The sequence below is a fragment of the Geotrypetes seraphini genome, chromosome 8 (genome assembly GCF_902459505.1).
Source record: "Geotrypetes seraphini chromosome 8, aGeoSer1.1, whole genome shotgun sequence".
NCBI lineage: Eukaryota > Metazoa > Chordata > Amphibia > Gymnophiona > Dermophiidae > Geotrypetes > Geotrypetes seraphini.
The window spans coordinates 155,424,381-155,448,545 of NC_047091.1; the positions used below are offsets into that span (position 1 = coordinate 155,424,381).

At 45.5% G+C, this 24,165-nt stretch overlaps 1 protein-coding gene across 6 annotated transcripts in view; it reads left to right on the top strand.

The window, feature by feature from the left end:
* Window positions 1–23,861, top strand: part of ZCCHC8 (zinc finger CCHC-type containing 8) — an 83,850-nt gene extending 59,989 nt beyond the window's left edge. For 4 of the 6 annotated variants that reach the window (XM_033954236.1, XM_033954240.1, XM_033954239.1 and 1 more), the window contains 7 exons: window positions 2,900–3,042; window positions 11,164–11,312; window positions 11,398–11,424; window positions 12,776–12,900; window positions 19,591–19,677; window positions 20,749–20,866; window positions 22,346–23,861. In XM_033954236.1, the coding sequence (XP_033810127.1) occupies window positions 2,900–3,042; window positions 11,164–11,312; window positions 11,398–11,424; window positions 12,776–12,900; window positions 19,591–19,677; window positions 20,749–20,866; window positions 22,346–23,214 (1,518 nt within the window). In that variant the 3' untranslated portion in view covers window positions 23,215–23,861. The remainder of the gene's footprint in view (window positions 1–2,899; window positions 3,043–11,163; window positions 11,313–11,397; window positions 11,425–12,775; window positions 12,901–19,590; window positions 19,678–20,748; window positions 20,867–22,345) is intronic. The other 2 variants (XM_033954238.1, XM_033954237.1) reach the window with 2 other exon arrangements.
* The last annotated feature ends 304 nt before the right edge of the window (window positions 23,862–24,165 follow it).

Below are 24,165 nucleotides of genomic sequence, written 5' to 3' on the forward strand. Positions count from 1 at the left end.
CCTCCACCTCCCCAACATTTTTTTAGAGGTGCCTCAGCAGTAAGCCTTGTCCCTATTTCAGGTAAGGCATGCTGCTTTGAGAGCCAAGTGGAGTCTGTTCTGTGAAAAAAAAAAAATCCTGAGGTAGTGCCAGTCTGAAGGGTTGCTTTCCCTTCAAATTTGCTGTTAATTACTGTATTTTTCATCTAACCAGCACTTTTTCTTTAGTTAAGTCGCGTATGGAGCAATGAGCACTTTACAAGGGAAAAAGTGCTCCTTGTGCTCCAGACGCGAGGCACTTGCAGCTGGCCTGTGCAAGCGGTATACAGGCCAGTGTGGAGGAGGAGCTTCATCAGCAGCAGGTGCCAGTGTCTAGGGCTCCCCACCACTAGTGCCTCGCGAGTCAGCAGCTGTTAGCAGGGAAGCCCAGTCTTCTCCCACCGCCCACGAAGGGATTTCTCAGCCACCAACAGTAAGGGTAAAAAAGGATTCCCTTACCACCAAAGCAGCTGGAAATTCCTTAACAGCTGATGCCAGCTTGCCTGCTTTAGCGGCTGGAACAGTTCAGGCTTCCCAGCCGCTAAATGGCCCTGGAGGAGTTATTTTTGGCGGCAGGCCCCTCCATCTTGTCTGCATCTCAGGTGACCTTCCCCCTGTATTGGAAAGACAGGGGCAGGTTTCTGCTGGGTCTCCTGCTGTGGCAGGGATTCCCATGGGACCCTGATTTAATTTTTGCTTTGTGCAGAGCCTATTTTCAGGCAGCTGGGGGTCCTGCATGCGCCCAGGGGGTTCTGGTGGGGGGGTTCCCTTCATACTCCCTGTGGCTATGCCTCCCTCTACTCCTTTGGTGTCCCCTCTTCCTCCTCCCTCGTCCAAGTGCCCGTGAGTGGCTTGGGACGAGGATTTGTGGTCGGAGGAGTGTGTCGGCCTGGATGAGTACCTGGACCCTTTTGAGGATTTCCAGGATCCTCTCGAGGGGATGGCCACTGGTGACGGGGTGTCTGGTTTCCCAACGAAGAGGCATCCATGGTGCGACTTTTTTAGAGGGATGAGCTGTCAGACCTGATTCAAGAGGTCTCCTCAGTGCTGTGTTTTGGGGAGGCACCACCGGAGGCCCCGCATGTGGGGGACCCTCTTCTTAGGGAGATCCATGCTGCTTCCTGCTTTTTTCCAATGCATCAGAATATTCAGGAGTGGAATACGCAGTGGAATACGCTAAAGGCGCCATTTCGGTTTGCGCGCTCCATGGCTCATTTGTATCCCATCCCAGAGGGGGATAGGGCTATCTTGAAGTCGCCAGTGGTGGACGCGGTGGTTTCAGCGATTGTTAAGCAGCATACCGTGCCTGTCGAGGGCGGTTCTGCCTTACAGGACTCAAAAGAGCATAAGTTGGAGACCATTCTTAAGCAGAATTTTGATGTCTCTGACTTGGGTGTCCAGGTGGCTATTTGAGGGGGAGTGGTAGCTCGTGCCATTTTTCAGTGGGCTGAGTGTGTCCTTGATTGTGAGTTTGATGACTGGTGCTTGGTGGATCAGGAGGTGGCAATGATTGAGATGACTGCCTCGTTTCTCTTGGATGCCCTCTATGACTTAGTGTGGACGTCTGCCAAGTCTATGTCATTTGGAGTGGGCGCGCGTCGTACCTTGTGGCTTCGCGTTTGGTTGGCGGATGCTGCATCCAACACTAAACTCACTAAAGTTCCCTTTTAGGGGTCTTTTTTGTTTGGTGAGGATTTGGATAAGTTGGTTCAGACTCTGACAGACTCTAAAGTGCCCCGCCTGCCTGAGGACCATGCCCGCTTGGCAGTTCGGGGAGGCATCTGCGGGAGTCTCGTAGATACCGCCCTGGGTGTGGGGTTGCTCCTTTCCTGGCTTCGGGGTTTTCCCAGGGTCATTTTTATTAGAGCATGCAGTCCTTTTGGGGGGCCCATTGGGGGGGCTGGGAATCCCTCCGCTGGTTCCCCCATTGCCCATCCTGCCCAATGACTCCTTGCTGGCGTCCCCTCTGGTTCCAGTGGGTGCCCGGCTGCGTGAGTTTTTTTCCAAAGTGGTGCCGAGATCACGTCCGATCAGTGGGTCCTGGAAGTGGTGCGGGACAGATATGCTCTGGAGTTTGCTCGCTCCCTGCCAGATCGTTTTCTAGCTTCTCCATGTCAGGCAGCATGGAAGACGCAGGCTTTTCGCCAGACCCTTCAACACTTGCTAGATCTCAAAGCGGTAGTTTCAGTACCCCCTCTGGAGTGTGGCACCAGCAGGTACTCAATTTACTTTAGGTGCCCCAGAAGGAGGGGACCTTTCGGCCCATCTTAGATTTAAAAGGGGTCACTAGGGCTCTCAAAATTCCATCTTTTCGCATGGAGACATTGAGGTCTGTCATTCTGGTGGTTCAGCTGGGGGAGGCCTACTTGCATGTTCCAATTTGAGCCTCCCATCAGCACTTCCTTCGCTTTGCAATCTTGGGTCAGCACTATCAGTTCTTTGTGTTTCCTTTTGGTCTGGCCTCGGCTTAACGGACGTTTACCAAGATTATGGTGGTCGTCGCGGCAGTCTTGCGCTCCGAGGGCATTCTGGTGCATCCCTACCTGGACAACTGGTTGATTCGAGCAAAGTCGTCTCAGGAGAGCACCCAGGTCACGGGTTGGGTGGTGGAGTTTCTGCAGTCGCTGGGATTGGTGGTCAACCTTTCCAAGGTTTTTCCTGTAACCAAGACTAGGTGCCTGGCACTTTGACTAAATGAGCATGCTCTTGCTAAAGAACAGCTATTTTACTTTAATCCACTGGAGTTTTTAAGTGTGCTGTCTATTGTCCGAATTTGAGACTGCTAAGCAAAGTAAATGTTGTTCGAGGGCTAAATGACACTTGTATACCAAATGAAAAAAAAGGAGATAAAAATGTTTTATTCTGAATCTTTGTCTTTAAGCCACGAGATCTTGTTCGCATTAGTGGGAAAAGAAAGGAGTTCATGGAACTATGTGGTGAAGCGGGTAATCAGAGCTATCAGCAACGTTACCATGCAGAGGAAGTAGAAGAGAGATTTGGGCGATTCAAACCAGGCATCCTTAGGTAAACTTGAAGAGAACTTTTAAAGAATTGCTTTTGCTGTGATTGCATTTGTCATTTTGAGACTAGTCAAAATTAACCTTTTCTCTTTTTAATATGAATTAAAACCATTGCACAGTCCTGCATGAATATTGATAGTGTGGGATTTCAGTAACAAAAGCAGACATCAAGTTAGGAGCACAGCCAAGACAGGTTGCAGTATATAATATGGGGGAGAGAAGCATGCATGTAAGTGTGTTTATATGTATATATTTAATATAACATTTCAAATGTTAAAAATTTATTCACTTTTTTCAGTGTAGTCCTTACATAACTTTTACTGTACTGTTAATTACAGTAGTGCTATAAATGTTTTTAAATATCCTTAGCACTAACGAATTTTACTTTTAATTTTACATTCGCTTCCAATTTTTGGGCAACAGATCACGTGGCGACTATTAGATTATTAAACTTATTTTTTTAACTGTTTTTATTATCTGTTTTTTAAATATTGGTTTTCTTTTTCCTTTTCCAAATTTTATTGTAAACCGCACTGATGTTAAGAGCGGTATATAAATACTAATAAACATAAACATATAGGCCCAGATACTGTATAGGATGCCTGGGACCAGTGTCGGTCCGCAGAAATTTTCATCCGGTCCTCAGGGCACGTCCATCAGGCAAAAGACAGTATTCTTGCCACCGATCCTTGGTGCGATCGGGCCGGCTCCCTGAGTGCTGCAGTGCACAAAGCTGTGGGAAAAGGCTCCTATGCACGTCCTGTGCCTGAACCAGAAGCCTTCTCTCTGATGTCACAATATCAGAGGGAAGGCTTCCAGATGAGGTGCAGTACGCTGCCCACAGCTTTGCGCAATGCAACACTCGGGGAACTGGCCCAAAGATGCTGCATTGATAGCATTGTGGACTGGCCCGAAGATAACACCGGGGGACAGGCCAGAAGGCAAGGCACAGCATGGAGGGAGAGAGACAACAACAGTAGGGGGAATGCTTTTATTTTTTTATTTAGTGATTGATTTACATCTGCTGTCTGTTCAGGATGAAATGCATTTGTTTCTTTTCCTCTGGGGTTGTATTGCTTGCAGAGTCTTGCATCTTAGGGTTTGTTTGTATATATTAGTACTTTTAGTTATCCCAGGACAAGCAGGCATGATATTCTCACATGTGGGTGACGTCATCTATGGAGCCCCGATGCGGAAGCATTTTCAAGCAAACTTGATTGAAGATTTAAGTTTGCTCTGCTGCTCCACGCATGCGTGCCTTCCTGCTCCACTAGGGGGTGCATCCCCTCGTGGTCTCCAGTTCAAAATTTTCCGCTGAGCCTAGAAGTCGTGTTTTTTCAGGCTCTGCCCCAACTGCCTTCTAGCACCGCGATTTCTTGTTTTTTCATCGTTTAAGTCGCTGTGCGCAAAAGTTTTACCTTCTTCAACTTGATTCCTGCTTCGTTTGATCGACCCGGAGGCTTCCGGGTCCCCGTGGCCGCGTGGCTACTCGAGCCACGGCCACTTTCGATTCTATGTCCCGGCCTTTGACCGGCTTTAAAAAGTGCACCCGGTGCAAGCGGCTTCTTTCCATCACAGACCCGCATCGCCGGTGCATCCTCTGCCTGGGGTCGCTCATCCAACTGACTCCTGCCCCCAGTGCGCTACTTTCCAGAACCGGGCCCTCCGTCGAAGGAAAGCCCGCATGGCGGATCTTTTCGCCCCAGACCAACCCTCTACCTTGGCTTCGAGGTCGGCCCCGGCCTCGGCCCCGGCCTTGACCTCGGCCCTGAATACCTCGGCATCGCCCCGAGACTCGACTCCAAAGTCCTCGGGACAACAGAAAGCCTCGGCTCCGGGTAAGTCCCCTCTTCCCTCTTCAGGTTCTGTACCAGTGAAGAAACCAACCTCGGGGACACCGGCGACGCATGGCGGAAGTCCCATGCTTACAGCCCTGACGAAGCCCTCCAAGCCTTCGGGCCGTGCCTCCACCACACGGGAATACTCTGATAAGAGGTCGCCCCCGGTGGAGTGCACCGAGGCAGGGGACATTCCTTCGATGCTGTCCGTGCCCGTCTTCCAGGACCTACTCGGAGCAATGATCTCGTCGGAGCTGTCCGCTGCAATGGCCCATCTACAACCAGCCTCTGCCTCGACCTTGACCCCGCATGTGCCAGACCAGCCTGAGCCTCGCGTCGAGCCATCTCGGGGAAAAGTGCGCAAACTTCGCCGCATCTCATCCTCCTCGGAATCCTCGCCGAGGCACCCGAGGCGCTCTCCCTCCACAGACCGCCACAGGGCAAAACGTAGGGCCAAACCGACAGAAACCTCAAACCGCCGTACCTCTAAGAAGGCCCGGGGTTCTCCCACTCTACGAGGACGTTCACCTACACCTCGTACGGGACCGCTGAGGGTGGCGGAGTTATCACTCTCCAACCCACGCATCCTCCGAACTCCCCCTCGGACCGGGGCTCCGATCCGAGGTCTCGGGCTTTCACCGAGGGAGTCCGGGTCGAGGTCACCGATCCGACATCGATCGGTACCCCGAACCCCGGCATCGTCTTCGAGGGGCTCCTCGAGACGTCGGAGATCCACGACCCCGGAACACTTTCACAGTGCTTCCCCGGCCTCGGAGCTTGGATCGGAGCAGGAACCTCACTACTCGAGGGAAGCCTCCCCTTCCTTCTCCACCCGACGGAGATCTCGTTCACCGACCCCGCACGGGGCCTCGGGAACATCCCAACCATCCTTCTCGCGCTTTGTCCAGGACATGGGCCACGCTTTGAATTTAGACCTCCAGTCACTCTAAAGAATACCTAGTGGAACTGGATATGCCATCACTGCCCAGAGAGTCCCTTTGCTTGCCGCCTAACCCAATACTCCAACAGGCTCTCTTCAGGAACCTGGAGACCCCCTATATGGTCACAGCCGTGCCCTCCAAAATGGAGGCCAAGTACCGCACAGTACCCTTTCCGGGATTTGAACAACCGCAGCTCTCCCACCAGTCGCTGTTAGTAGAATCCTCCCTAAAAAAGGCCCACCCCTCCCGGGTTTCAGCGGCGGTCCCCCCAGGCCGAGAAGGCCGAACCCTAGACAAGTTCGGCAGGAGACTATACCAAAATGCGATGATGGCCTCTAGGGTGCAAAGCTACACTTTCACCTTCACATCCTACCTCAAACACCTCATTGGACTACTGAGAGCCTTTGAGACTGACCTACCGGCCTCCCGCCAAGGAACGTTTAGCCTGCTCTTGGAATCCCTCTCCAACCTACGCCTCCATCTATTCCACGCGGCCTACGATGGCTTCGAACTCTCCTCCAGAGAGGCAGCCTTTACTATCGCCATGCGCCGACTAGCTTGGCTACGCCTGGTCGACATGGACCCCAACTTACAGGACCGGTTGGCTAACCTCCCCTGCGTGGGAAAAGAACTGTTCGATGACACTATCGAGGCGGCTACAAAACGCCTCTCCGAACATGAACGCTCGTTTGCCTCCCTTGTCCGACAAAAGCCCAAACCGCCCACGTCCAGGCCGTATAGGGCCCCTCCGCGCCGCTACCCACAAAAATCCACCCCTGCCTTCTCGCGGCCCCCCACCCAGGCGTCCGCAAGCCCACCACCGGGCCATGCCCAAGTCCCAACCGCCTGCGACTACCAAACCATCCCCGTCCTTTTGACGGGATACGCGGAAGGGGGCTGGCCTCCTCCGCCATAGTCCCAGGCCTCCTTCCCATCGGGGGTCGGCTCAAAGCCTTTTACCCTCGCTGGGAACAAGTCACGTCAGACGCATGGGTCCTTGGCGTGATCTCATCAGGATACTCTCTCAACTTTCGGACCATTCCTCCGGACAACCCCCCAAGGAATTGCCCTCCCAACCGGACACAGCTACCCCTACTCCTCTCCGAAGCTCGAGACCTGCTTCGCCTGAGAGCAGTGGAGGAGGTTCCACCCGACCAACGGGGGAAGGGCTTCTACTCCCGTTACTTCCTGGTACCGAAAAAAACGGGAGACCTACGCCCAATACTAGACTTGAGACGCCTCAACAAATTTCTGGTACGGGAAAAATTTCGGATGCTCTCCCTACCGACACTCTACCCCCTGATCGACGAGGGCGACTGGCTCTGCTCCCTCGATCTCAAGGAGGCGTACACACATGTCCCAGTGCACCCCGCTCACCGCAAGTTCTTGCGTTTTCAGGTAGGGGACTGGCACCTACAATACCTTGTCCTCCCCTTCGGCCTAGCATCGTCACCTCGGGTTTTCACCAAGTGCCTCGTGGTAGTCGCAGCAACCTTACGCTCCCAGGGCCTCCAGGTATTCCCCTACCTGGACGACTGGCTGATCAAAGCCTCGTCCAGGGAAGCGGTTATCTCAGCGACCCAACAGACTATTACCTACCTACAAAGTCTGGGGTTCGAGATAAACTTCCCAAAATCCCAACTACGCCCCTCCCAGTCCCTACAGTTCATCGGGGCCACGCTGGACACGGTTCGCCTCCGTTCCTTCCTCCCCCCTCCGCGTCTAGAGGCGTTAGTAAGTCTGAGTCGAAGGTTTTCCCTGCTGACCTCAGTATCAGCTCGGCAGATGATGACTTTTCTGGGCCACATGGCCTCCACCGTCCACGTCACACCCTTCGCCCGCCTCCATCTGAGAATTCCTCAATGGACCCTGGCCTCTCAATGGCGTCAAGACCGGGACCCGATCGACCGCCCCGTGACAGTGACGCCTTCTTTGCAACGATCGCTCCGCTGGTGGGCCGACTCTTCAAATCTTTCCAAAGGTTTGCTCTTCCTCACCCCACCCCACAGCAAGATACTCACCACGGACTCGTCGGAGTACGCTTGGGGAGCCCATCTAGATGGCCTACGCACCCAAGGATGTGGTCAGCAGAAGACCGTCGCTGCCACATCAACGTGCTAGAGCTTCGGGCCATCTATCTCGCAGCTGTAGCTTTTCAAAATCTGCTCCACGACCGAGTGGTTCTCATCCGAACCGACAACCAGGTAGCAATGTACTACGTAAACAAACAAGGGGGAACAGGGTCCTGGCCCCTTTGCCGGGAAGCCCTGCGCCTCTGGAAATGGGCAATCTCCAACAACACCTTCCTTCGAGCGGTGTACATACAAGGAGAACAGAACTGTCTGGCAGACAGACTCAGCCGCCTCCTCCAGCCACACGAGTGGTCACTATACTCTCAGACTCTACGACAGGTGTTCGAAAAGTGGGGGACGCCTCAAATAGATCTATTCGCATCCCCCCACAACCACAAGCTGCCTCTCTTCTGCTCCCGGATGTACTCCCCGGACCGGCTCGAGGCCGACGCCTTCCTCCTCGACTGGGACGGAAGGTTCCTGTACGCGTTCCCGCCGTTTCCTCTGATACTGCGGATGCTTGTCCACCTGAAAACAGTACAAGCCACCCTGATCCTGATTGCCCCTCGCTGGCCACGCCAGCCATGGTTTTCCCTTCTACTTCAACTCAGTGTCAGAGATCCACTGCCTCTGCCTCTGTTTTCCTCTCTACTATCACAGGGTCAGGGTTTGCTGTTACATCCCAATCTTCAATCTCTTCATCTGAATGCTTGGTTTCTCTCCCCCTGACTGCTCTCCCCGTGTCTCAATCAGTCAAGGAGATATTGGAGGCCTCTAGAAAGACCTCGACGAGAACCTGCTACTCTCAAAAATGGACCAGATTCTCAACCTGGTGCTCCTCCCACAGCCAGGACCCGGTGTCGGTCCCCGTCCCTCTGGTCCTGGACTACTTACTTCAATTATCTCATTCCGGCCTAAAGACCAACTCCATTCGAGTACACCTCAGTGCGATTGCGGCCTTTCATCAGCCCCTGGAAGGGAAAGCCCTCTCGCTTCATGAAGGGTCTTCTGAACGTCCACCCCCCTCTCAAACCTCCCCCGGTGGTTTGGGACCTTAACGTGGTTCTGGCTCAACTAATGAAACCTCCATTTGAGCCCCTAGACAAATGCCATCCAAAATTCTTCACTTGGAAGGTAATTTTCCTACTCGCGCTCACTTCCGCCCGGCGGGTTAGTGAGTTACAAGCTCTGGTAGCGGACCCACCCTTCACGGTATTCCATCACGACAAGGTGGTACTCCACACCCATCCAAAGTTTTTGCCTAAAGTAGTGTCTGATTTCCATCTCAATCAGTCCATTGTCTTGCCTGTGTTTTTTCCCAAGCCCCACTCTCACCCCGGAGAAGTGGCGCTCCACACTCTTGACTGCAAGAGAGCGTTGGCCTTTTACCTCCAACGCACTCAGTCACACCGGAAAGTCCCACAACTGTTTTTGTCCTTCGACCCAAACCGGTTAGGTCACCCAGTTTCCAAACGCATCTTGTCCAACTGGTTGGCCGATTGCATCTCCTTTTGCTACGCTCAGGCTGGTCTCGCGCTGCATGGTCGAGTAACGGGACACAAAGTCCGAGCGATGGCAGCCTCCGTAGCTTTCCTCAGGTCCACACCTATTGAGGAAATCTGCAAGGCTGCCACGTGGTCTTCGGTTCATACCTTCACCTCCCACTACTGTCTGGACTCACTATCCAGGAGCGATGGCCGGTTCGGCCAATCGGTTTTACGAAATCTATTCGCTTAAATTGCCAACTTCCCTCCATCCCTTTTCAGTTAGCTTGGAGGTCACCCACATGTGAGAATATCATGCCTGCTTGTCCTGGGATAAAGCACAGTTACTTACCGTAACAGGTGTTATCCAGGGACAGCAGGCATATATTCTCACAACCTGCCCACCTCCCCGAGGTTGGCTTCTTTGCTAGTTAAGTGAACTGGAGACCACGAGGGGATGCACCCCCTAGTGGAGCAGGAAGGCACGCATGCGTGGAGCAGCAGAGCAAACTTAAATCTTCAATCAAGTTTGCTTGAAAATGCTTCCGCATCGGGGCTCCGTAGATGACGTCACCCACATGTGAGAATATATGCCTGCTGTCCCTGGATAACACCTGTTACGGTAAGTAACTGTGCTTTAGGGTAGTCCATAGGGTAGTCCATAGGGTTTACTTTTCCCAAAAGCAGGCATATTGAACAGTTTTCAAACAATCCCTCTTTGTTCTAAATGTCGGAGCACAGATAGTGCCTATTTTGATGCATTATGGGAATGCCTGGAAATACATGCCTCCTGGGCAGAAATCTTTCATTACCTAGGGAAATTGCTGGGTCAGAGACTTATGCCAGATTTAATGGGCACTATCTTTGGACATCTGGATGTCCTTGGGTTACATGAGGTTGGATTAAAATGGTTTATAAGGCAGTTATAGCTTGGAAGAAATGTATCGTACACTACTGGTGAGAGAAGTCCCTCCTTTGTTTTGATAATGAAGGAACAATTTATATTTGTTGTTGTTGACTGAATTTTAGCATTCTAAGTTAACATTCAAGAGAAGAAATGGTTTCCTACAAACATGAGATAATTATATCAATGTGCTTTCAATGAAAGCCCATAATTTAATATTGAATGGTCTACTTGTTCCCATCTGAATTTGTGAGCATTGATATATTGGGTTTAGGAGGGGATTGGTTAAAGGAATCTATTAATGGAATTAGCACTATTTTTTTTTTTATAAATCTTTATTCATTTTCAAATATTACAACAAGTGTATAATAATCAATCAGAAATATTTTTAACTAATCACTTGACAATCTTATTTATATTCCTCCAAATATATAAATATAAAAGAATCCCACCTCACCCACCCATATATTAATAATTAACAATTAACAATTATTATCATTCATAATCCCACCCCCTATATCTTATCCAATACTAAGGTGTTTAAGATTAGCACTATTATTTTTGAACTTAAAACCTATGTGGTTATAAGAACCAAGGCCACATGGGATGCTAAATGGGATATTGTCTCATCTGTTATTACTACCATAGATCTATGGCCATGTATAAAAGGTAGGGTGGGGGATGAAAACGACTTCTTGTTTTATAGTTCTGTATGTTTATTAATTTGCTAATAAAAAGATTTAAAAGTTTCTCTGTCGGTTTCTCAAGCATTCTTAGATTTGAATGTCCAAAATAAGAGGTTATAAGTCTCTAGCTTTATTAAGAGGTTATAAGACTACTTTATTATGTACATTTTTTAAATTGTAAAATGTCTTTTTCTGTCTAGTGAGGAACTGCGAGATGCACTTGATTTGTCTGAAAATAATCTTCCACCTTTCATATATCGCATGCGACAGTTGGGCTATCCACCAGGGTGGCTGAAAGAAGCTGAATTGGAGAATTCGGGGCTTTCACTTTATGATGGTGACGAAAAAGGTGAAGCTTTTTCCTGGCTTGTGTGAAACTGCTGTGAATACTGGGTGGAAGGAATTAACTCTACACATTCACCTTTTTTATTTAGGTATAGCAAAGCCAAGAACAAGACAAGGTAACATTTCCATAATATAAAGGAAACAACACAATGCATAATAATAAGATAAAACCACTAATAGCCAATATACCCAGGAGCAGAAACACAGGATAATAAATGCTCCAAATGTATAGTAAAGCCCTCTTCCCAACTGTGGGGAGCCAGAAAAAGGTGCCAAGTTGTTTGCCATGTATCCAGGGTCTTGTTTCTCTGGGTATACACAAGATGAATAATCCTCTTAGTCCAGGGATGGAGTCCCCATTTGTTTCAAAGAGGTGGCCAAGTACATGTTCATCTTTTTGACATGGATTGTCACTTTTTGCATCCCTGATAGTATTGCAAAGTTTGTACAATACTCGATTTTGAGTTTGTATATTATGTTTGTATGCGTGTGTCCTTGGAATGGCTGGTTCTGTCCTATCAAGATTTGTAGTTCCTTTCCATTATTTGAAGTTGTAGATTGTGCACTGCTGTGATCTACTACGATAGTTAAAGGTGGTATAGTAAGTTTGAAATAAATAAATACATTTTACCAAAGCTTGTAACCTCTGATATTCCCAAATAGAAGTTCTGATCATATATCTAAATCAAATATCCAAGAAAGAATCAAAAATATGTTGAAGCCTCAATTAATCTTGTTCTTTGCTTCAGCAAAGCTGTTAACTCTTCACATCTTTAGATTATCTCTAGTAGTTTGTTCGTGGGAAACTAGCCTGAACCAAGGTTTACTTCATTCATTTGACCATCACAAAAATCTTACTCCCGTGTCATGCCTTAAAACCAGTACTGTTCAACCTCTCCTGGGGATGTACCTAGTTAGTCTGGTTTTCAGGATTGCTATAATGAATATGCATGAGATAAATCTGCATATATATATTGGATAACTGTTGCATGCAGATGTGTCTCGTGCATGTTCATTTTGGTAACTCTGAAAATCTGACTAGCTAGGTGAGCCACCAGGAAAAGTTTGAGAACCTTTGCTTTAAACCACAGCTATTGGTTTAACTATACCATATTTGAATCCCCCTTTTTTGACCTGGCATTCTCCTCTTTAGTTTTGAACTTCTAGTTCAGTAGGAACCAGCTTTTGTTGGGCGGCAGTGTAATGTGCCTTCCATAATAACTCACTGAGGTTTTTCTCTCCTGTTTTATATTCTTTTCCTAACTAGCCAAGCCCCTTCCCCTCCCATCATGGCAGTAACAATCTTTGACCAGGGAACATACATCAGGACTCTCTCAGGAACCTTGTGGTCATGTGATACATGGACTGGAACTTCCCTGAAACTCTTCACCCTTTCCTAGGCTGTGAAGACTGTAATGCAAATTGATTTTGTGTCTTTGTTCTAATAGATTTGGTGCTTTTCAATAGATACCAGTGATGGTGAACTTGAAGATGAAGAGCCTGGTGGAAAAGCCAGATGTGTGACATATGACATATCCAAATTAGTGAACTATCCTGGCTTTAATATCTCTGCTCCGAGAGGAATTGCAGATGTAAGCATTGTACTCTATTGTGAATGCAGTTATAATTAGATGGGAACTTCTTCACTCTGTATTTTTAGATATACCTCATAATTACTATTTTGAAGTGGTGTGGGACTTTGAATTTTTGAGCTGTTAGGTGAGTAGGCCACCAAAGTCTGTTTGTCAGGTTGTATATTTGCACATATAGAAAATCTAAAATTTGATACTTAGGCCCTGATTCTATAAACATCGCTTGAAGTTAGGCCTATACCAGGGGTGCTCAAAAGGTCGGTCACAATCAACCAGTAGATCGCAAAGGTAACACGAGTTGATCGTGGAGCCCATCCCAGGCTCCGCGATAGACTCATGTTGCCTTTGCATTCTGTTCTCCCTGCTTCCCCAACGCCAGGCCAGGTGAGTACAAGCGCCAGGCCCACAGCCTTCCCGGGCCAGCCAATCGCTTCCTCTCTGACGTCAAGGGGTGGGAGAAGGCTGTTGGCCCAGCGCTTGTATGCACCTGGCCTGGTGTCGGGAAAGCAGGGAGAAATCGGCAGCGGTGGCTTGGGGGGGGCAGGGAGAGAGAAACAGAAAGAAAGAAGAGTCAGGGAGAGAGAAAGAAAGGGGGGGTCAGGGAGAGAGAAAGAAAGAAAGGGGGCAGGGAGAGAGAAGAAAGAGAAAGAAAGGGGCAGGGAGAGAAGAAAGGGGGCAGGGAGAGAGAAAGAAACACAGAAAGAAAGGGGAGGGGATAGGGAGAGAGGAAGAAAAAGTTGGATTCAGAGGGGCAGAGAGAGATGTTGGTTGGGGAATGGAATGAGATCTGGTACATGATCGAAACATTCAAGATAATGAAGGGAATAGACTTAGTAGATAAAGACAGGTTGTTCCTCTCCAAGGTAGAGAGAACGAGAGGTCACACTCCTAAAGTTAAAAAGGAATAGATTCCGTACAAACGTAAGGAAGTTCTTCTTCACCCAGAGAGTGGTGGAAAACTGGAACGCTCTTCCGGAGGCTGTTATAGGGGAAAACACCCTCCAGGAATTCAAGAAAAAGTTAGACAAGTTCCTGCTGAACCAAAACGTGCACAGGTAAGGCTAGACTCAGGGCACTGGTCTTTGACCTAAAGGCCGCCGCGTGAGCAGACTGCTGGGCATGATGGACCACTGGTCTGACCCAGCAGCAGCAATTTGTATGTTCTTATTGAGGAAAGGTAGAAAGAAATTTTGGATTTACAGTCAGAAGAAGGAAGTGCAACCAGAGACTCATGAAATCACCCGAAAGCAAATGTAGGAAAATGATTTTATTTTAAATTTAGTGATCAAAATGTGTCCAAATTTATATCTGCTGTATATATTTTGCACTATGGCCCCCTTTTACCAAACCACAATAGTGGTTTTTAGCGCAGGGAGCCTATGAGTGTCGGGAGCAGCGCGGGGCATTCAGTGCAGCTCCCTGTGCTAAAAACTATCGTGGTTTAGTAAAAGGGGAGGGGGGTATATTTGTCTATTTTTGTATAGTTGTTACTGAGGTGATATTGTATATTTTAAAGTCATCTGCCTTGACCTCTTTGAAAAAACCCCCAAATACAAATGATGATTAACATTTTCTCTGCGTACAGTGTGCTTTGTGGGGTTTTTTTTAAAATTTTATTGTTGGTAGATCATTTTGACCTGGTCATTTTAAAAGTAGCTTGCAAGCCAAAAAAGTGTGGGCACCCCTGGTCTACACCAAGGTGCTTACATGGAAAGTAGGCATGGTTAGGGGTTGGAATTTGGGTGTGGATTGAATTAGGTGATGGTATATGAGGCCAAGAAAACCCTGGTTTAATATACTGGTGCCTAAGTAAATGTAGGCGCCGCTAGGTGCAGTTTTACAAATGGCATCTAACTTTGATTGACATGTGGTAGGTGCCACTTTGCTAGGTGCTTACCTAGTTATGTGCCATTTATAGAATGTGGCCCTTAAGGCATGTTTTCCTGCACTAGTATAAAAGCCCCTGTCTTGCCCATATGTCCGCTTATCCATATGCCTCTAATGCAAAAAATGAATCTCCCAATGTTGGGTGACACTTAGCTTTGTGGATCTGTAATAACTGTTGTCAGCCCATTCCTGTTTTGTTACAGTTATTGGATTAAAAATCTGCTCCAGATGCATTCAGTGAATTTATACTAGGCATGCATTAGCTCACTTATTTCATATGTAAGCGTAGAAAGTTTTTTGTTACAGCACTTCAGCTGTTGTGACAGTAGTCAAGTGATATAGAACTGGTGAATATAATGCTACTGACACATGCTGATGTCCTTGTGGAATATCATCATTCTTTAACGTCCCTCTAGACTGGCACAGAATCGGATGGGTTTACGCTCTTCTGCCAGCAGGTGGAGATTGAGACATTGACTTTTGGCTGTAGTACAAGTGGGCTGTGCAGTCTCATCTACAATCAGTCTGTTTTCAGTCTCCAGCAGGTGGAGTGGTAAGCCTGCACAGTCTTTCCTTGGTTTAGTGTAGGACCTGTTGGATTTGCTTAGTGGCCTTCTTGTCCCTGTTTGTGGGTGCTGGATTGAGCTTGGGAGACCCTTTTGGGGGACTGTCCAACCTCAGGGATGCCTCACTCGACTGGTCGAGTCCCTCTCTCCATTTCCTCCACCTCCCTAAAATATTTTGGCTTAGAGGTGCCTCAACTATAAGCCTTGCCACTGTTCAGGCAAGGTATATAGCTTTGAGAGCTGGTGGGGTCTGCTCACTTGTTAGCTAAAATTATATCGGAAAAATAAAAAAACATCCTGAGGCAGTGCCAGTCTGAAAGGAAGCTTTTTTTTTTTTCCAAATCTTTATTCATTTAAACATCAAGTGTACATTAAAATATGAACACAACATATTACATTATCACTTGATAATTCCATAACAATATATACCTAAAAGATTTATATCCCACCCCCATCTCATATCTATACATGAATAATATAATTCCTATGTATATTAATCAATTAAATTATGCACATATATATTAAATTATCATAACCCACCCATCCCCCATCCCCCCTGAAAGGAAGCTTTAAATTAGCTTTAATTGTCTTTAATTATAATCAGTGGTTTTACGTTCTCTTTTTAGTGGTTCACAATGAGCACTTTAAGAAGCAGAAAAAGTGCTCATTGTGTGCCCTACGAGCGGGGGACGTGGGCCGGCATGTGCATGAAGTGCTCTTGCTGCCGCGAGGGGGAATCCTCGTTGGCTTCAGGTGTCAGCAAGCAGGGTTCTCCTTTGTATGTGCAGGCAGTGGGAAAGCCTGGGCTTCTCCTACTGCCCACACAGGGATCTCCCCAGCTGCTGCCAGTCAAAGAAATAAGGTTTCACTTACTGACAATAGTGCTGGGGACTCCCTAACTGCTACAGCACTGCTGCCAGCAGTTCTGCTTTAGTTGTTGGATCTGTTCAGGCCTCTTTGCTGCTACAGGCATCAGGGGAGATTTTTTTTTGTCGAGCTTTTCCTCAGTTTTAGCGGAAGCTCCTCCATTTTGCCTGTGACCTCCCTCCTTTAGAGAGATAGGAACAGGTTTTAAATGTTTCTCCTGCTTCTGCAGTGAGTGCTTCCTTGCCGCTGACAGTAGTCAAGTGATAAAGAACCGGTGAATATAATGCTACTGACACATGCTGATGTCCTTATGGAATATCATCATTTCTTTCGCTATGAAATGTGTTTGGTCTTCAAAATTGCAAGCCAATCATTCAGCTTTAGGATTTCTGATAAAAATTCTTATTTAAGGGCTCCTTTTACGAAGGTGCGTTAGGGCCTTAACGCACGGAATAGTGTGTGCTAAAATGCCGCAAGTGCTAGCCGCTACCGCCTCCTCTTGAGCAAGCAGTAGTTTTTCGGTGTGCATTAAAAACGCTAGCGCACCTTCGTAAAAGGAGCCCTAAATTTTGCTTTTTTTTTCTGTTAGAAGTATTTTCATGTTCTATAGATGGCATAAACACTGCTTGCTGAGAAATGTTTGCATTTACAAGTTTACATACTGTAGAATTTAATATAAAGTTTGATATCTACCATATATATGCGAATATAAACCCATCTGAATATAAACAGAGGTAACCTTTTCTCCCTCAAAAAAGAAGGAAAAAAGGTTGACTCGAATATAAACCAAGATTGTAAGCTGTAAGTAAGGACTGTCTCTTGAATGTTTTAATGTACTGCGCTATAGAAATTAGTAGTAGTAATAGTAGGTCATGTCAGCTATTTTGAGTAGTGAGGCTCCACAGGAAAGGAGCATAGGAGGATCACTTGTGCCTTGGCTCACCACTGGATCAGCTGGGCTTAAGGTAGGCCCAGGGAGAGGCCTGCAATGGGTCTGAGGGAAAGGAATCGAATATAAACTGAGACCCCAATTTTTGGCCATTTTTTTTTAGCCCCAAAATCTAGGTTTATATTTGAGTACTTACAGTAATTTTGGAGTTTAAGAAATGTGGGCTCTTATTGACTATCTCTGCAGTCATCATTGATTCAAATTTATGATTTTCCAGTTTCACATTTCAAATCTGTAGGTATAAGGGGGAATTCTAAAACCAGCACCTAAGTTAATTGAAGAATGCTGATAGAAACGGCAAAAACTGCAAGGTTGAAGTGTCTACCGGTGCCTAAATAAAAGGTCTAATATGTAGGTGCTTTAGGCTGCTGAACGCCAAAGTAGGTGTGGCCAATACCAAAAGTGGCATTAGGTGGCCTAAAGCGCCTATATAGGTGTGATTCATGCAAAGATAGGCACCAAAAATGTAGGCCCAGCAAACTTTGACCTACATTTCGAGCACCTATCTTTCTTGTAGGTGAGATTCTGAAACAGGTACCAATGTGTGATTGACGTACAATTGGCGGCTACTTTTAAGACAGCCGCCAATATTGGCGCATGTTACAGAATCCGGCCTGCACTGTTTAGTTTAGGATTTGATATACTGCTTATCTATTAGGATCTCAGCAGTGTACAAGAAAAAATAACATTAAAATTGAAAAAGGGAAAGAACTCTAATATAAATAGGAAAGAAAACAAGCATTTGAGCAAATAGATACAAAAACAGAAAAGGAATTGTACATGGAGAAGGAGTCTTTTTAACCCAGAGTTTAGCCTTGAAATACAATTTGCAAAAATGAGCTTTCAAATAGGCGTTGAACCTTTTCAGACTTCCTTCAGAAAGAAGGTTGAGTGGGAATTGGTTCCAGAGATGAGGGACCAGGCAGAAAAAGGAAGAGTCCTCTGTATCAACCCACCAAGCCCTGGAGGGATGCAGGAATACCATCCAGAAATGAGCTGGAGATCAGAATGGTCTATTAGGCTGTGATCAGACCGAGCAGTCATTACCCATCAAACACCTATCCTCAAGCACTTTTAAAACAAAATCAACAAACACAACTTTGTTAATACATGTGACCAGGTTCCTCCAGGCCTTTCCTATTCATCTCTGGATCCTCCCTGACTCTCAATGGCCCGCTGGGTCTTCAGGCAGCTCCCTATACCATTTACCGGTCTCTTTGCTGGTCGCCACAGGCCCCACTGATCACTTTGGCCAGTGTTCTCAAGGTCTGCAGGCTGCTTCCTCTTGGGTCTTCTGGCTACTTCCAGTACCATTTACCGATCTCTGCCAGTTGTGACTGGTCCCTCCACCAGTCACCAACAGCTTCGGACCTCAGACTCCTCCAGCTCTTCCACCAGACCTCTGTTCCCAGTCTTTTGGGTTCCCACAGGTCCTGGACACTCTTCACCGGTCCCTCCACTGATCGTCAAGCTTGAGGCCCCCCCTGCTCTTGGACTCCAAGCTCTACCAGGCCCTCCAGCTACTCCTTCTTCCAGACCTACTCCACACGCCCTGAGGATCTCCCTGAGGACTTCTTACAATTGCTCAGTCTTTCTCTGTGAGGGCTGTCCAATTGCTTAGTCTCTCTCTATGAGGACTCTCACAGTTGTTCATGCTCCTGGTCTCCTTAGGACTCCTTGCTGCTCTCTGTGAGGACTCTCCCAGTTGCCCACTCTTCTGGTCTTTCGCATAACTCCACCAGGGCCTCTGCCGGTCATCAGGCTTGAGCACTCCCCCCCTTGAACTCCAACCTCTACCGGGCAGGCCGGTCTATCAAGCTTTTCAAGGATTAGGCTGAAGCCAGCATTCCTCCACTTGAGGGTCGCCTGGTTCCTGAAGGAGCTCTTGCTTGTCTCATCTCTTTGCTATGGGACTGTCCTTTTCAGCACCTTACTTCACTCAGGGTGAGTGGACAGCTCACAGGTGCCTTTGCAAGATCTCAATGCAAATGAGTTTCACACACCACTGCTCCCTCTGCTGGCTTGTGACAGGAGCTTCACCCTGTCGCATAGGGATATAAGGGGAAGCTAATACTGCTAGGTAACTAGGGACATATCCGTAGTGAGCCTTTTGTGCAAGAAGTAAAACTGTTGTGCCATTTTTAGAATAAATTTTGCTTTGAGATGCTTTTCCCTAAAATATATACTGTATACCTTTGTTATGTGCCTTAATTAATGCATGTCTCTTTCATAACAGCACTTGATTTTGAAGGTTTAATGGCACGTTTTTTGTCTTTCCAAAAAGATTATTTTTATGTTCAGAATTTCCTTTTACTTGTGTCCTTATATAGAAATGCATGTGTTTGCATTTAATTTTTTTAAATATTGTGCAGTGTTTTTCTGCAAAATTGGTCTTATCAGTTCTACCATTTTTCTTTTAAGGATTGGAGACTATTTGGTTCCATTCCAATGCAGTCATATCACCAAAAGGATGTGTTTGCACAATACCTTACTTCTAATTTTCCTTCAGTAAGTATATTTTTAGTTAAACATGGGATTAGTTTTGTATTTAATCACAGAAGGGCTGTGTTAGGACTATAGTAGCTGATTAGTAGGCTTTGATGATACATTGATAATTCTGTTATGTCTGTGTTGATAACTGAACCCACGTTCAGAGATAATAGAACCAGAAGTATAGCAGTCTTGGGCTTCCTTTTTGAGGTTTTCTTCCATCCCCTTCCTCTCAACCCTGCTGAAAATTTCTTGCCTTACTTATGTATCATTTATAGGAATTGTTCATATTTTGCCCCCATCTCTCCCAAACAGCAGATCAATGTCTCTCTTGATAATAAACTGATTAAAAAAAGAGAGAGAATAGTACTAATTAAATCTAAAATTGGAAGAATTTATTACCGTGTCTGAACATTTAAAGTAATCTGACTGCTGTTCGGTATTGGCTTCAATAAGCTTTACTAAACCAAAGGGTTTTCCCTGGAGTATCATAAAAAATTAAAAATAAAATAATAAACTTGTGATCTTCAGGTGAAGACTATTTAACATTACATCCAGATATGGTAATGAGCAGGTAGAAACTGGAGTACACTTAGCAACCAGAACAGAAACTCGTATCTGCTTACCTACTCATTGTGCCCCAAAGCCCTCCTCAGAAGAAAGCTGAAGCAATCTGTGAAATAAATTCCTTCTTTTGTGGAATTCTGAAGATTGAATTTGAGTTCTGCATCTCTAAAAATGGTTAATGTGATCTGAGAATCCCCAGAGATGATTTTGCTGTGAAAAAGTACAGGTCCTGATGATGATGATGATATCAGATGTTCTACCTGCCAAAGTAGGCAGTGTCTGCTGAAGAATGCAGCACATGGGAATGTCTGAAAATACCAACATTCTGAAATATAGGTTAGTCAGGACCCAAATGTTACAGGTCATTTGGTAGGCATTTCACACAACTTCAATAAGGCTGAAAGTCACTTAGTATTGAAGATACATATGCATATTTGTTTTAAATGGTATCAAAGGCAATGTTTAATAGATGAGTCATTAGAGTGCTAGCTAACCTATTGCTTTGTTTTTTCTTTTCTTTAGCCAAAAGTGAGCAATAAAAGAAATTCATCATCTCAGTCCAGCCCCTTTAATGTAAAGAAGCAAAAAACAACTGGAAACAGTACAATTGACCCCCCAGTTGATATGGATATTGATTCTGGTATAACATTCTCAACCTCATTTCCTATTTTAATAATGAGTTCATCTTGACATGGTCAGAAGCTTTTAGTATTAATGTTCTGGATTAATTGATAACGTAATTCTGGAAAGGGAAGCAGATTGGATTTAGCTCACGCCCAATTAGATTCGAGTACTGCTATCCCTGGAGGATCTACAATCTAAGGAATCCTTTTACTAAGCTGCATTAGGTTGTAACATGTGCCTAATGCATCAAAAAATTGGAGGATCACAGCACACACTTGGTCATCCTGTGGTAACTTGGAATTCTGCATGTGCTAAGCACATGTTCAAACTTTTAAATTTTTTTTTGAGGGGGCATGTCAGGGGCAGAGAATGGACATTCCTGCAGTGTCTGCTTTACTGCATGCTGATTGGTTAGCACACAAATACCTCAGGAACCCTTGCCACCTACAAAACAGGTGGTGATGATTGTAATTTTTTTTAAATGACTGCGTACTAATGACAACATTAACATATGGCTATTAATGCAAAAAAATATTTTAAAATGCCTTTTGTATAGCCATGGTAAAAATGGCTTTTTAGAATGTAGGAAAGACCTGTATAAGAGTGTGCTAAAGCTTTTTTTTTTTTTTTTTAACTGCAGCTTAATATAAGGACTCCTAAGTTTGTACCTGAGGCAAAGGAGGGTTAAGTGACTTGCCCCAGATCACAAGGAGCAGCAGTGGGATTGGAACCTAGTGCATTAAATATTTCATTATTATCATATATCCACCAGTAGAATAAACATCATAGGAGTGCACTGTTATTAAATTGGAGGAAACCAGAATCTTCTCAAAATTTCAAGAAAATGCCAGTGGGTTGAGGTTTTCATTTCAATCCAAACTTTACATGATGGTATCCAACCTCAGAAAACACATTTTTACCATTTAAAAATGGAAGTAGGCTGTCATAAGGCTAATGTGTTTTATGCCATCTCGGATTGTGCCTGTTAAAGACACCATATTTTCTTTGGCAAAATGGCAGATTTTTAAAAAACTTCTTTCTACGCATTTTTAAAATGGAGAACATGTTGAAAACTTACAGGTTTACAACCAATGTCCTTTTAAAATGATCTCATTTATGACTAGGACAGCTGAGTCTTCTGGGTAATAGAACCAGAAGCTTTGCCTTCTGATCTTGAACTAGTAGAAAGGACAAAGATATTAGTTACTGACCAATAATTCTGTGAAAAATGGAGCGCACAGAAAACTGATGCCCCCACCATTGTCAACGTCTGTAATTTTGGAGGCAGCATATCATGGTAATGAAGCCTGTAGCACCAGAACTTTAAATTCCGCAGTATTGCTGTGGCATTATCTGTCTAAATCAGATAGTGCAGCTGCAGCTTTTTACTACCAGGAGTTACCAGGGTTTAGTCTGAAAACTCACAGTGAAAAACTGAAAGAATAATAAGGCTTCTGCATTATTAATCAAGCCATTTTATTCTTTTCAATTCTAGATTTGGAAAGTTCTTACAGTACTCAAGGCAATGAAAGTTTTCAGTTTCAGCCACCGCTGCCTCCCGGATCGCCAGTAATTGCAACCCCTCCCCCTTTACCTCAGGGAACACCTCCATCAACTCCTCCCAACTTCACCCCGCCTCTCCCTCCCACACCCACTCCTCCACCACTTCCTAAGGGTACACCACCATTGACACCTTCCCACGATTCTTTTGCAGCATATGAAAAAGGCCGTTTAGTTTCACAAACCACGGCAATGAACTCTGTCGTGGATAATGAAGATACTTTTACACTGGAAGAGCTGGAAGAGCAACAGCGATTGATTTGGGCTGCACTTGAGCAAGCAGAAAGTACAAACAGTGATTCAGACATGCCTGTTGACACACCTCTGACTGGGAACTCCGTGGCATCTTCACCAGGTAGGACAGAATTGGACAATATTCAGGCAGGAAGAAAGTGTGCGATAAAGCAAAGTGTAACTGAACCTGGAGCACCTGATGCTTGTAGGCATACACCTTCAAATGAACTTCCTAAGAGTAATCCTTCCAAGCCAGAGAACACTTTGGTTTGTATAAATGATGAGGAAGCGCTGAGTAGTAATGTGAACCCAAAGGGTACAGAGGATAATGACACTATTGTATCGCATAGTTTCGAAATGAATGGACAAAATGATGACCCATCAGAAATAGCCACTGTTGCTGCATCTTCTCCCAAAAATCCTGATATCCCTGATATGAGTAAGTTTGCTGTTGGAATAACGCCCTTTGAATACGATAACATGTCAGAATCCACTGGAGTTTACCAGAGACTGAGAAGCTTGTTAAAGAACTCGCCAAGAAACGTGCAGAAAGGCAAAAAGAGTTTCTAGGATGAATTGCCCGCATCTGTGTTGTGTTGGTAAACGGGCATATTTCTGTGTCTTTCTCCAGTTTGAAAAGTTTCAATGAGCAACACCAGTGTTGGGAATGTTAACCAATGGAATTAGTCTGAGCAGAGCTTACCATGAGACAGAAAAGAAACCCTCTTAATTTGTTTTGTTCACATCCATTCTTTCTTTGAGTGTATGGCAAATTTTATTCTCATTTATACAAAGAAAAAAAAAATGCTAGGGAAAGGGAGGTTGACTCAAATCCTTGTTGTTTTTGTTTTAATTTTTGTACTATTTTCAATTTGTGAATTTCAGGTGAAGTGGTGTATCTTTTTTTAAACAGAACATTGAGTTACTCTGTATGCATTTACCTAATGATGCTATACATAAGTTAAACGTTTCAGTGTTTTTAAAGTTCAGACATTTTAAACATCTTTAGTTTATATTCCAGCAATCAGAAAGGAATAATCAGGGATTGTCAGTGTTAGCTTAACCATCTTACATATTTTTATAAATGATTCACATCAGTCAGTTTTTAATACCATACCTACTTTTTTGTAATACCATTCCTTGTGTAAACTTACTGTACAGGTCTCTTTTTTGTGTACAGTAGTTTAATAAAGGAGGTTTTTTATGTTTTAACTTTATTAGCGTCTGAATTAAAAGTGAGTGATGAAAGATTGTTACATAGATTACAAGCTTGAGTAACTGTTCCAATTGAACTTACCCATGTTTGCAACGGAAGCATAGAATTGTTCTTTCTTGTGTCTTAGGCACTGTTTAATGCAGTACCGCAGTGGCATCAGGTGCAGAAAAGCTGATTTTGGATGCACAGTCACTTCTTCTAATGAACTACAAGAGAAACAACAAAAATAGCAATAATACTTTATTCTCGGAGCAACACATATGTAATTGCTGCACCCCAAGTATACAGTGCAGGTAGTCAGGCTC